The sequence below is a fragment of the Euleptes europaea genome, chromosome 5, assembly GCF_029931775.1.
Source record: "Euleptes europaea isolate rEulEur1 chromosome 5, rEulEur1.hap1, whole genome shotgun sequence".
In the NCBI taxonomy this organism is placed as follows: domain Eukaryota; kingdom Metazoa; phylum Chordata; class Lepidosauria; order Squamata; family Sphaerodactylidae; genus Euleptes; species Euleptes europaea.
Genome location: NC_079316.1, coordinates 45,256,356 through 45,269,843, shown reverse-complemented (window position 1 = coordinate 45,269,843; position 13,488 = coordinate 45,256,356). Strand labels below are relative to the sequence as shown.

At 39.2% G+C, this 13,488-nt stretch overlaps 1 protein-coding gene across 2 annotated transcripts in view; it reads left to right on the top strand.

The window, feature by feature from the left end:
• RYK (receptor like tyrosine kinase) overlaps window positions 1–13,488 on the top strand; it is a 44,251-nt gene that overhangs the window by 17,200 nt on the left and 13,563 nt on the right. Inside the window, exons 4-9 of one of the 2 annotated variants that reach the window (XM_056849304.1) lie at window positions 14–148; window positions 1,503–1,559; window positions 6,149–6,293; window positions 8,770–8,870; window positions 9,747–9,872; window positions 10,432–10,518. In XM_056849304.1, coding sequence (XP_056705282.1) covers window positions 14–148; window positions 1,503–1,559; window positions 6,149–6,293; window positions 8,770–8,870; window positions 9,747–9,872; window positions 10,432–10,518 — 651 coding nt within the window. Of the gene's footprint in view, window positions 1–13; window positions 149–1,502; window positions 1,560–6,148; window positions 6,294–8,769; window positions 8,872–9,738; window positions 9,873–10,431; window positions 10,519–13,488 lie in introns of both variants that reach the window. The other variant, XM_056849303.1, reaches the window with a different exon arrangement.

The following is a 13,488-nucleotide window of genomic DNA, read 5'->3' as shown; positions in this document are numbered from 1 at the left end:
TTTCTATTTACAGTGTTCCGAGTGGAACTCCCTTGCACTGGCAGGCTAGATTCTGAAGTTACGGTACTTATGCAGCTCAACATGACAGTAAATGCTTCCAAAAACATCACAGTTTTAAACTTCAAACGGAGGAAAATGTGTTACAAAAGTAAGTAATGAGTTTTATTTTACCCACCCTCTTAAATGTAATGCATGCTTGCAAATCATTCAGGGAAGCCACCCCTCTGCTGGGATCCTCTGTTGCCTCATCCCTCTAAGGGTCAGATAAAGTGCTGCAGTTCTCTAGTGTGAAATGGAAGTATTGTGGTTCCTATATGTGGTGAGTGCAGAGGTGTATGGGGGCTGGGGCCAATTAAATGGTCTTCAGGTGTGTAGAAACAAACTGAAGAGATATAAGATACAAGCTAAATACAAATTATAAATTATACTTGAATATTAGAAAGAGTTCCATAGTCACTGCTATCATTGGAATAGCAGCAAATTAGTATTTGAACAAAGAGGAATGAAAACAAAAATGAAGCTTAGTAGTAATTAACCTGTTTCCTTTGGACTGTTGTAGAGGAGTAGGAGTGTTATCTTCCAGGAAGTATTTTATATGCTTTCTCAATGTGTGAAGCCAATGAAACTTGTTAAAAAAGAGGAGCATAATCTAATTGCATTTACCATGAGGAAAAACTATGATATTAATGGTAGGCCTTGTGATAAATTAGGCTACAAATAGGTTATGGTTTTCAGACAAATGAAAAAATGCCACAGGCACTGTTTTTGATCAATTTGACCAGCAGTGTTTAGTGACTTTGTTTTTTAAGTGCAAACCCCCTTTTGATTTCTAATTACAAGTTTATGGAATAAAATATCTTATTGCAGTTAAGGGTAATGTTTTTATTGAATATGCTGCATTTGTAATTTGGTTAAGGAACACTTCTGTATTGAGTGTAGCAGAATTTCTCACAATTCTTTACCTTATTGGCATAACCTTGTAGGTATGAGTGGAGTCAGTGATTTGTGAGAGGTTCAGGAAGGCCTCAAATTAGGAAAAGGTTGTGTTTGCATGAAATATGGAGGATATGATATAAATGCCTGAAAGAATTCAGCCTTTCATCCCTTGCTTCGGGCTTTCAAAATCTTAAATTTAAATTCAGCTTACTAGGGGGGTTTTCTTCCATAATTTCCCATGCTTAGACAAGTTGCTGTTTTTGGAAGTTAGCACAGAATTAAGTTAGAAAACATCTTTACAGGCTGGAATATTTATGGTGTTGTGGCTGGAGTTAGTGGCACCACACTGATTATTTTTTTCTTTGTAGACCAACATTAGACTGTCTGTTTCTCAGTTGTCACCCTATAATGAAAAGTCTTTAATTGAATAAAATAGTTATGTAGCAGATGACCATCTTTCAATGAAACCTTAATAACCCATACTGCTTTTTAATTTTTTAAAGTTTACTTCACACTTTTGCAGGAAAAGTGATTTTAAAAATCCTGTTTTCTCCTCTTGTCTTCAGAGCTAGAACTAGAAGTAAAAGCACCAATATCTGACAAAAATAGCAGCAAACCTATTTGTAAGTAAATGTGCTTTTCATGTAATATTCCTGAAAGCATCAGTCACATGTTACATTGGTCTATTTTTGTGTGTGAATAGAAATCACATCAAGAGTAAACTGGGGATGGGAAGAAGTAGACAGCTTGCTTGCTGTTGAAGGCCACAACAAAATAATCTGTGGGCCTTTCAAACTGATTTAGGTTGTAAATTTGGTTGTAATAATTTGCTTGCTGTTTCTTTTATACTGGTCATGTTTCTAGGAAAAAATGGTTGTTTGGCAGTAGAAGTCATGGACCAGTCTTTAACAGAATTTGGGTATGCCAAATCCAAAAATATTGGTTCCTATGCTGCATTTTAAAGTTTTGACCTACTAATTCAAGGATTAAAATTGCTGATATGGGGCTTTAAAGTTTTAAATGGGGCCATGGTATTGCCCCAGTCCTAGGACAGCTGAGCAAGCCACTGGGCACTTAGTTAAGGAGCTATCCTTCATCCTCCTTGTCAGCTGTAATATGGTTAGGGTTTTCAATGGCAGGGTTTTAAAGTTTAAAGGGGGCATGCTTTTGCCTCAACCCCCCTGGTATTCTTCAGGAATGCTGGGTAAGGTGTGCAGTCATGCATTCAAGCCCCTCCATATCCCATCTCTCAGCTGTAAGGCAGGTCGGTGTTTAAATGGCAAAGGGGCAAAGACAGTTCTTGGCATCTCAGCCTGCCTGCCACCGGCTGCCTAAGCATCATGGCAGGTCACCAATGGGCTGCCAGTCCAGATAGATCCCAGCTCCTCCCCCTGTTCCTTAGTCTCCATAAGGGTGGGGATGGGCCAGCCAAGGACCTAGACATCTCACCTGTCTCCAGAAGGGGTCAGGGCATGGCTGCTTCCACAAAGCACTTGCTAGTTGAGGACATATCTATTAAACACATTTAAAAGTATCCATTGTTAATTGCATGCCCCAATAGCAACAAATACTTGAAATAATGAAAAAACAAAGGTGCTGAAAACACACTAATTGATAAACTAATTTTAGCGCACCCAAAGGACTGTGCATGGTTGCCCACTCATCTGTTTCAGGAAAATTTGGTTCCGTTCTGTGGAGGTCACTGGAATACCTTTCATTACCACTTTCTGTATTATCATTTGCTAGTTCTGTCTCAGATTCCTGCTTACAATATCCCTTCTGCCATAAGAAAGGAGACCTGTCCATAAGAATTTTAATTTTGGATTTTATTTGACTTGCACAGCCAGTCAGCTGAATTCATAACTTTTTTGTTTTGATTTTTAGTGTGTAGTTTGAGCTCCCACTCCTTATTTACAAATCATTAAAACGTGTATTCTTTCACATAGTTCCTTTGAGTAATCATCTGAAAGATATCATTTACGAGTTTAAAATTGCCAGGCTTGCTTAATATTTTATTTGCAATGGTATCCATTCATTGTTTATTTTATGAAACAATGTATATTTAGAAATGAAAAATGTTCTGCCCCAAATCTCTAATTGTTGGCTAAGGAATCACAATGATAGAGGAAGAAGGCTTATTATAATAGAACATTAAAGGAAAAGCATCAAGCAGTTTGGTGACCCATTAATTTCAGCTTCTTGCAAAATGCCGCCTCAGTGAGAAACTGTTGATTCCAGCAAAGTATGAGTATAAGAGTAGTGAAGCATTTGGCACTTGATGTCAGGCTCCAGCAAATTCACAGCGTTTCAGCAATAGACCTTCAATCCAGGCAGAGCAGCGATTCAAAGATTTATTTCAGAAGTCAGTGATTTCAGTAAGAGACACGCAAGGTTGGAATACATGACAGGGGGAGTGGGGATACATTTATAGGGCTGATACAATAGGGTTACAGAAACAAAGAGACAATGTAGTCGTTTCCTGCCGGTAACGACTTAAGTAAAACTGAAACAGAAACAATCATGAGCAATCAGTGGAGGAGATGGCTGAGCTCTCGGCTTTGTGCGCGGGACCCGATATCAGATCGAAGATTTACACGGGCGGGTCCCAATACAATTGTAAATCTCTAGCCGGAGCTCGTATGCAAAACCGGGGGGGAAGGAGTGCACGGAGAACTCCATTTTGTTTGCGGGGGAACCATCTTTTTGAAGACGGAGTTGTCAGAAGCCCTATCTGACACTTGAAAACCAGGAAACTGTAACTATTAATTGATGTTGTTCTGTCCTGGGCAATATATGGGTTGGATCTTGTGGAAATTTTCTACTGATTGGGTGTGTGTGTGATATTTGCCAATGTGCCTCCCTCATCAGACCTTGGCCTTAGAGCACCATTTCAGAGGAGGCATTTGGGGCTGCAGTGGGAGAGGAAGGGGGAGATCCTGCTCTGCTCTACAGAGACTTAGCACATGAGCCAACTCTGCATCTCTAATTCATGTAGCCCCAAAAATCCATAATAACATAATGGCAACATCAGGCCATAAAAGGATTTGTGAAAATGTAGAGGATGCAGCAGAGTGCATGCCAGAGAACTGCTACATATTTTTGAAACTTATTCGGGTGACCAGGCTTTTTTAGAGGGTGACAGTGATGAAGATGAAGAAGGTGATGCATAGAGAAAAATATTAAGTGTTGCTCAGCATCTTGTCTATGGGATCAGCAGAGGGTGGGGGAAAATTATGGCAAAGCACCCTGGACTCGGTTGCGCATTCACATTTCATGGTGAAAGGGTTTGGTGTGCTTATTCTGCAAGGCTGATAAGATTCGAAGAGTTGCTGCTGAAGACAAACCTAAACAGATAGCAATAGTGTTATACTTGCTTGAACAGATCAGTTTAAGAAGCTGTTGTTAGAATATGTGGTGAAGAAATCTAAAGAAAATGTGCATTCAGATGGTAGCAGTATATCAAGATGATCAGCTTGTTTGTGCCCTGCCTGATGGTCTGCATTAGCGTTATGAACTAACTGAATCATGTTAATGTACTTCATGAGGTACAATTGGGACAGTTATGCCAAGTGAGGTCCTGTTTACCTTGCTGCTATGTACCAGCTCAAATGTGTTATCAGTTTGAAAAAGGCCATTTTGTTGTCAAGCACGCACTGCATAAATTCAACCAAGTAGACCCAGATCACGAATAGAAATAGATAATGGCAGAGGCAAAAAGGGGGTGGTGGTGCGGTTATTACAAAGAAAGCATTATCCCTAACCAGATGGGCCCTTTTCTACAGTCTCTGTTTTAAGTTGCAACACAGACACTGGTCATTAAGATGTGAAAACCTGAAAGATGAAAAAGGAGCCTGGCTCCTAAATGTTTGGGCTGGCTCATAGAGCCGAAGAAAATTTGTCAAGGCCCGCTGTAGGCGACGTCACAGAAAATGTATTTATGTACCCGTTGTAGACCACAATCCCTAATAATTTATCCAAGTGACTTTGTGAAGCATTTTGTACAGTGCCACCCTATTGCCTGTGTAGAAAAGCCCTCTTGAATAATTCAGTTTTGCCTCGCTTATGGAAAGCCAGGAGAGTGGAAACCTTACCACAAGGTGGGGGCCACAAGCAGACAAGGCACACGTACGAGCAACTGTTGATTGTGCCCATTTGCAGTATTAGTATTTGGAAGTTTTACAGTTACGTTCTGGATTTATATCACAATTGGCAGCTGTGTTAGTCTGTGTAGCAGTAGAAAAGAGCAAGAGTCCAGTGGCACCTTAAAGACTAACAAAATTTCTGGCAGGGTATGAGTTTTCATGGGTCACAGCTCACTTCTTCAGATACAGCTAGAATGTGAGTCCATCTATCCTTCAGTAGTGAATTCACACACACCCAATGGCGACAGCATGTAAATGTCAAAACCAGGTAAATGACATTAGCAGGCGTGATTGGATCAGATATGATATGCAGAGCGGTAGTAGGCATGGAGAAATTCTGCAGATACCCTGCCAGAAATTTTATTAGTCTTTAAGGTGCTCCTGGACTCTTTCATTCTGGATTTATGTATATTTTATTTCAGGTTCTCTTCACTAAATCCAGTTGCTGTAACCTTAGTGATTGATTTCTAAGTTACATTTACATGATCAAGAAATTATGCAATCAAACGTTTGAAATAAAAGTGTGTATGTGCATGACATATATGAAAATCAAAATAAATATATTTTAATCATTATTTTATGCTTTTCAAATAAAAAGATCAAGAACTCAGATTTCAGCTTAGGAGCCAACATTTTCAGAATTGGCATATCCCCAAATGTGTATTAATCTTGTTCCGAACTTTTACCTCCAGACTCCCCTTGATGCATTTTCCAGGACTTCTTTCCCCCAGATGTACTTCTAGACATTTCTTTCAATCCTTGGTGCTCCTTTTTTGCTAGTGCCGAAAAATGGAAGGGAAAAAAACTTCTGAGTTTAACTTGTGCCTAGATACTATGGTATATTTTGTCTCTAGATTCACCCCTGTTAGTAATTGGGCTCAGAATATCCTGGGAAAAACCTTAATACTAGCTTTTTCCTTTGTCACGGTTTTAAATTAAGAAGTGAAGTATAATACTAGGATAAGATGAAAGTGGGGGAACCCTTCCTTCCACAATTGTATATGAAATTCATTGAAACTGGCAAATGTTATTTCCATTTTGTTGCAGTAATACTTTCACTTCAATTTCAGTTGATCCTGTAAATGCAGCTCCCACCACTTCTACTCGTGTGTTTTATATCAGTGTAGGAGTTTGCTGTGCAGTCATATTCCTGGTAGCAATAATACTAGCAGTTTTACATCTTCACAGTATGAAGAGAATAGAATTGGAAGACAGGTAAAGAACAAAGCATGGATCTTTATTTTCTTACATTAGTTTTGTTGGCTTTGCTATAAGCCTCACAAGGCAGTTGTAGCAATATGGACATTGGGAATTTAAAATGTTGCCTTTGCCTATCCTGTTTTTCTTAAGGCTCTTAGATCAAGTAATACAATGCTTCTTTAGTTACCTAAATTGACAGATTATTTTGACTCAAGACTGAAGAAGCAGCCATAACAGGGTAACAGGCCTTAGCTAACATTTCTTTATAAGGAGATCTGGTACTTCTTGGTATCCCTCCCCAGGATTGTCCATTTCTGTGACTATTTTCCTCTCTAACAATCCTGTTAGGAGCCTACATAGCCTAATGGTTTCCTTGAAGGTGGAACTATACTGAGCGAGGAATATATGCTAAGTAGAAACCGGATCTCTTTTCATAAGTAGGTACTTATAAATAATTTGGCCATGTAAGTCTTTCTTTAATGCTTCAAGCATTCATGTACTGTAGTCCATCATGGCGGGTAATGGCTGATGTTTGATGGAATTCCCCATCGAGAGTTTTGCATCTATCACCTCATTGAAATTCTGCCATAATTAAAATGTGTTCATTGTTTAATAACACTCTTAACAATCTTTGGTGGTGGCAGAGTCAAATAAAAATAACTTGCTGGATTTATTTGGAAATTTCTGTAGGTTAAGAATTGAGGCGTCAAAAAACTAGATGGGAAGTGCGTATTCAGGATATAGTGTTGGAGGTAGAAGACATCTGGTGCAAGATTACATATCCCCCAAAATAGTTCTGGGATCTCTGAGAATTCCATGAGTTTTAATGGGAAAAGATCAAAGAGTCTGCTGTTCTTTGGTTTCAAATTACCTCTTTCACTTAAGTAAATCTAGGATAGCACTTCACCTGTGCAGCTCCTAACAAACTGCCTTAAACTGCATAAAGCTGAATTAGATGTTTTGCTCTCTGTATAGTCTATGGTATGAGATTTATTTGCTGGTCTGTAGTATATAGTGAGATTCTTCTGAGATGTATATTAAATTTCAGAAATTTAAAACATACAAATACTTAAAAGATTTGAAAGCTTGGTTTTGCAGGCCTAAGTGAAGGTTAGCTTTGTAGGAAACGGGTAATGTTGGATCTCTAGCATCATAAGTATCATTCAGTCAAGATCAGTGTTAATATTTAAATAACAATAATGCACTTTCTCAAGAGCACTTCCATCTCCGAAGATGGGAAAACCATAATACCATTATGCCTAGCCCAGTGTCTGTTATGTACTGGTAACACTAGCAATGGAAATTACCATCAAGTTGCACCCAACCTATGGCAACCCCATAGGATTTTAAAGACAAGAGACATCCAGAAGTGGTTTGCCATTGCCTGCCTCTGTGTAGCAACCCTGGACTTGGTGGGCTCCTATCCAAGTACTAGCCAGGTCTGGCCATGCTTGGCTTCCAAAATCTGATGAGGTCAGACTAGCCTGGGCCATCCAGGGTCAGGGCACTGGAAACACTACAAAAATAATAAATGTATCCAGAACAACCAAAATACCACAACCCATGTTTTAAATATCTCTTCATCAGGCTGATTGTTTAAAACATACAAACAAAAGGGGGACTTTTTCCAACATCCAGCCTGATGAAAAGGTTTTGGAGAACTCAAAAGCTCACACACTATTGTGTGATTTTGGTTGGCCTTAAACACATTCGTATTTTGAATTTTTGTGTTTTGAATTTTTGTTGGATTAATGCTGCATGCCCCAGCAACAAAATTACACAAGATTAGTCTTCCATGTCACCAGCTGCATTCAGACATACTTGATGAAACATGTATTCCTTTTTATTCACTCTGATTTGAAATATAAAACAAATATTTTAATAGCCTATAAATTGAACTTTGAGATTTTATTAAATATTTCTTCTTCCTTCTTACAACTTTAAATCTTGTGTAAAGTTGAATAGTTTCAACTGCAGATTGTTTGATTGAAAAGCTTTACTGTGTGCTGGCATTTTTTATGAATACTACTTGAAGTATTGTCAAAGGCTTTCACGGTCAGAGTTCATTGATTCTTGTAGGTTATCCGGGCTGTGTGACCGTGGTCTTGGTATTTTCTTTCCTGACATTTCGCCAGCAGCTGTGGCAGGCATCTTCAGAGGAGTAACACTGAAGAGACACTGGAGAGACACTTTCCTTCAGTGTTACTCCTCTGAAGATGCCTGCCACAGCTGCTGGCGAAATGTCAGGAAAGAAAATACCAAGACCATGGTCACACAGCCCAGATAACCTACAAGAACTACTTGAAGTCTTTGATTACATTTTGGAGGCAGTCTAGTTCTGCTGATTTATTATAGCTGCAGTATACCACTTTGTACCATTACAGCTAAAGTGTCCTGCCTCCAGCTCAGGTTAAATATTGGGTTTTTGTGCAGGAAACGAAAAGCAGTTACAGAAGCAGCTACAAACACTGTTTTCATGTCTTCTAAACAGCGTTAGTGACAGCAGCAGTTCTCAAGGCTTATCTCAGCCTTCCACTCAGACAACACAGTACCTGAGGGCTGACACACCCAACAATGCAACTCCAATTACTAGTAAGTATTAATCTAATAGCAGGGCTGAGTGGTGTCTATTAATCAAGGAGTCTTTCTAAGAAATCGAACTGAAACTGGCCCGCTGGTTCCAGTGTGAAAAATTTAGTTTGACATCTGTATGGCTGATGTTTCTCTGGGCTACCAGACTGAGAAACTGCATATTAGAAGAGCAACATGAAGTTCCCAACTCATGTTTCTTTCCTAATACTAAGGCAGGAAAGTGCAAATGGAGGGGGAGAATTGATGGGGGAAGAGACTTCTCCCCCCATACTATGTTTAGTATGCAAGAGTACAGCTGGCCATTCTCACATCAGCAAGATTGGAACTCTTGATGTCAGGATGAACTGAGACAGGGATGTTTTTTTCCTCTTGCATAACTTTCCTTCAGCGTATTTTGCCTACTGAAATGAATAGAATCTCTCTTACCTTACAGGATTTACTTTCTTGCAATCTCCATAAATGAGCAAAGCCTTTCTTAAAAGACTTAAGCCCCTTCTTACTAGAAACTAAAATTATTCCAAAAATGTGTGGCTCATAATTTTAGAGTATTCATTAAACAGGGGAAGCACTTCCTATATAGCAATATCATTTAGAGTCCAGAAGAGGGCAATGACGTGTTAAAATATTGCAAGGTGTGTGTGTGTTGGATTTTTAACCATTCTGCAGTGCACCCTGCATTGGTTTTGCCAATATGACCAAAGCGATAAATATTTGTTTCATGCTATCCAGTGGCATGGGATTTCCCCCCGTGTTATATATCATTTAATTTTAACTGTTGTGTGTTATCTCTGCAAAATAATTTAACTGGGGTTTTTTTGTAAGGGTATTTACATTTGGTATTTATATTGGTATTGTTTGGGTCTGCTGGCTCCTCAGGTTATCCTACTTTACGGATAGAGAAGAATGACCTTAAAAGTGTAACCTTGATGGAGGCAAAAGTGAAAGTAAAGGACATTGCGATCTCCAGAGAGAGAATAACACTAAAAGACGTTCTTCAAGAAGGTATTCGCAAAACGTTTCTCATGTGATTTGATATGCATGCAGTGTGCTTTTCATGCTTCTTGACCTCTTTTTTGGAATTCTCCAAAAAGATTTCAGATGGCTAGTGATAGTTGTAAGGGCTATGCTGTACATGTTCTCTAAAAAAAAAAAAAAAATCCATGTACTCCCAAGACCAATTCTTGCTGGTGTGATCAGTCTTTAGCATTAAAAAAAATATTGATCAGTCTCTCAACTAAGCTATTGGGTAAATAGTTGGAGTTGAATGTGTAGGTAGTATAACTGATATTCTACATATGTTTGGCAAAAAGGACTTTACTAAAACTCCATCACCTTCTAACGTTTATATCAAAAGGCTGCTTTTTGAACATCTCCAAATTAGACATTGTCAAAGAGATTGTATCAGCTGCAGTGTGATTGAAATTCTCAACAAGAAAGCCATGGATGTGAAGGTTCATAAGAGAAAGGGCAGTTGCTACCTTTGGTTTCTCTTCATCTCTTGAGTTATTAAAAGTGTATAGACATGTATGTCAACTCCATTTTCTTTCTTCATCATGCTTAGGCACATTTGGGAGGATTTTCCATGGAACTCTAGTAGAAGAAAAAGACCCTAGTAAAGAAAAACAAGTATTTGTCAAAACAGTAAAAGGTAGGCTTTCATTGTGAGGTTGATTGATTGTCATTGTTTAGGCAAACTGACCTAATCAGACCACATAGCTGTTAGACCTTTTTTGAGAGAAAAATAACATTGGTAAAAGCTACTCCCAGAGTCTGTGACATAGTCAGTGCTGTGACTCGAAAGACTGAAGGGATTGTGCGTTTGTGTTACTTTTGGGAGACAGCTGATTCCCAGTGAGCCATAAGTGCAATGCAGCCATCAATGGGCAGTGTCCCGCCACATAATTTTAGTAGGAGGTCAGCTACACAGTACAGGTGAAGTAGGAAAAAGAGACATGTCTGAATGTCAAGGAAAGGCAGGAGTGGCAGTAGCTAAAGCTTATCTATGGATTGTTTGTTTACTTTATTTTAAATATTTATAATTGGCTCTCTGCAACGTCATTTTCAGTAGATGGTATTCTGTTTTGGCTTTTTATTTTAAGCTGCCTCGGGCACAATCATCAGCATAAAGCAGTCATTGCAGAGCAAATTCAGAATTGTCAGTGCTTGACAAAATAGAAGTTTTTTGCTGTGGCTAAAAAGTGGTCTAGGAGGGGGATGTATGGACTTTCAGTGGGAGACCATTTCATAGATGGGAAGCAGCTGTGGAAGTGGTTTGCCTTTCCTGGCAACTCTGCTCACTACACTCACAAGAGGGACTCAGTGGAGAGCCTGCAGTCATTATCTCATTGTCCAGCAGGACAGTATGGGAGGATGTGGTCCTCTTAAATTCTGTGCTCCTAAAGCACATGTGAGCATGTACGCCTTAAAAAGGAACACTATAAACCTCAGCACATTAAAAGGACATGTCATGTTTTGCCACTCAGTTAATGGTTAGGATTTGAGTTTTTCTTTAAGCCTGCGCAGACTCCTCTGAGTTTTGGGTGGCATCAGAAGAGCATTCCTTTAGTGCCAATCAACTTAATATTACTGAACAGTTTTAGATATGTCTCTGGGGCCACTTTCCAGAATGTTGAAAGGGGTTGAGCAGGGTCTGATCAACAAGGAGCTACAACAACCCTCCAGTTGTTCCTTGGGTCCACTGTGTGCAATTTTTGCAGGTTTTAATTTGCAAATACACTCCAGTCATAGTAAGAATGAACTGTTTTTCTTTTGAATCTTCTTGTTTATAATGCTTTTAACAGTATTTAACTAATTTTCACTGTCTGTTGTGCCTTAGTTGAGGCTCAAGAATTGTTGTAGTGTAATTCATTACAGATTGAGTTACATAATCTACCCTAAGTACGGGTTAAGCTTACATAATGTGTTTTGCTGAGGGAACGGGTTGACTTATAAGAAACAAGGAAATAATATTGATAAGAAAGCACAATGCAAGTGCTGGAACTGTTTTATGAGATAAGATTTGAATTTCCTTATATACTTGAATACAGGTCAATCATTTTTACGATGTTCAGCAATTCATTGCTGAGAACTCTGTTATACAGGGAGCAGGCTTACCAAAACAAACCCAGATCATTCAAATCAACAATATTAGAGGCATATTGGCATTTTAAAATCCAATCAAAAAAGTTGATAGAGTTTGCCATGCACATTCTTTGAGAACCAGAGAGGCACAGGGGTTAGAGTGTCAGACTACCACTGAGAAGATTTGGGCTCGGGTCCCCTTCTGCCATCAGTCTCACTCACTGTCCTTGGACCGGTCACATACCCTCAGCCTAACCTATGCCACGGGGTGGTTGTGAGGATAAAAAAATGGGAGGGGATCCATTTATGCTACCTTGAGATCCTAAGAGGAAGGATAGGATAAAAATACAATAATCAGAATAAACAATACATTGGATGTAGTTTCAAGTATCTTCAAAAAAATGCTGCAGCTTTCTTTGCCTGGTAAATTCTTGGGAGGAGAGGAAGGGGTGAGGCATCAAAATGTTCCCATTACAAATGGGAGTAACTTTCTGGTAGAAAGGAGAGTAAGACTGGTCTATTGCCCTAACCTGTATGCATAGAGAAAGAGCTGCGGAATTTTTATTGTCAGCCCTCTATAAAAGGAAGCTTTTAGCCAAAAACTACTGGCATTACAAGTTCATCTAACTGGAAGTATTACCTGTATATAAAGCTGAGTTAGTCCATTAAGTAGGCATGTTTTGGAGATACAATGTGTCCCTGTAAACGAGCTGCATGTGAGAATGAAATTCACAATATAATATCTAGGCTTGTATTCCATGTAAATTTCTGCAGGCACAGCGGGGGTTACTTTCACCTATTCCTTCCTCCCACAGCTGCCCAAAACATCCCCAAAATACTGTTTCTGGGGAATGGGAATCCTTTAGGTGGCAGGATTATAGGTCTCCCTTGGGAGGGGAGAATCAGCAAAAATCACCTCCCCTCCTTAAAGGGATCGTGAGCTGCTCCACGTCATGGAGTTTTCAAGGCAAGAAATGAGTATAGGTGGTTGGTTGTTGTCTTCCTCTGTCTTCCTTGGTGGTCACCCATCCGAGTACCAACTATGGCCAGCCCTGATTACCTTCCAAGCTTTGCCAACATCAGGCTAAGTCTGTACTAATAGGGGTGTTTCCCTTCTTGCACCCGTGGAAATCTTGGTGGGATCCAAGAACTAGATTTTTCTTTTTGTGTTTCTCATGGTAATCTTTTAAAACAATTTCATCATTTAAACTTACTAGGGATGACTATAAGTGTGGTGAATCCCTCAGTTAAGGCCCATGTAGCACTCAAAAGGGTGTACAAATAGTATTTTAGATAGTAATTTAGATACATTTTATTATTCTAACCCTGTCTGCTACTTTACATTCAGTTTTGCGCTTCAGTAACTTAACCGAAGTCCACTTAACCTGCATTGAATATTCACTTAGCTTTTCAACAAAAGTGTTCAGTATCCTCTTTCGCTTAAATGGTGCTCTGAGATTTAAAATCAGTTTTTTAATCCAGCAACCCACTCATCCCCCACTCCAAGCATCTTTGTCTCAAAAGCAGAAATCTGGCC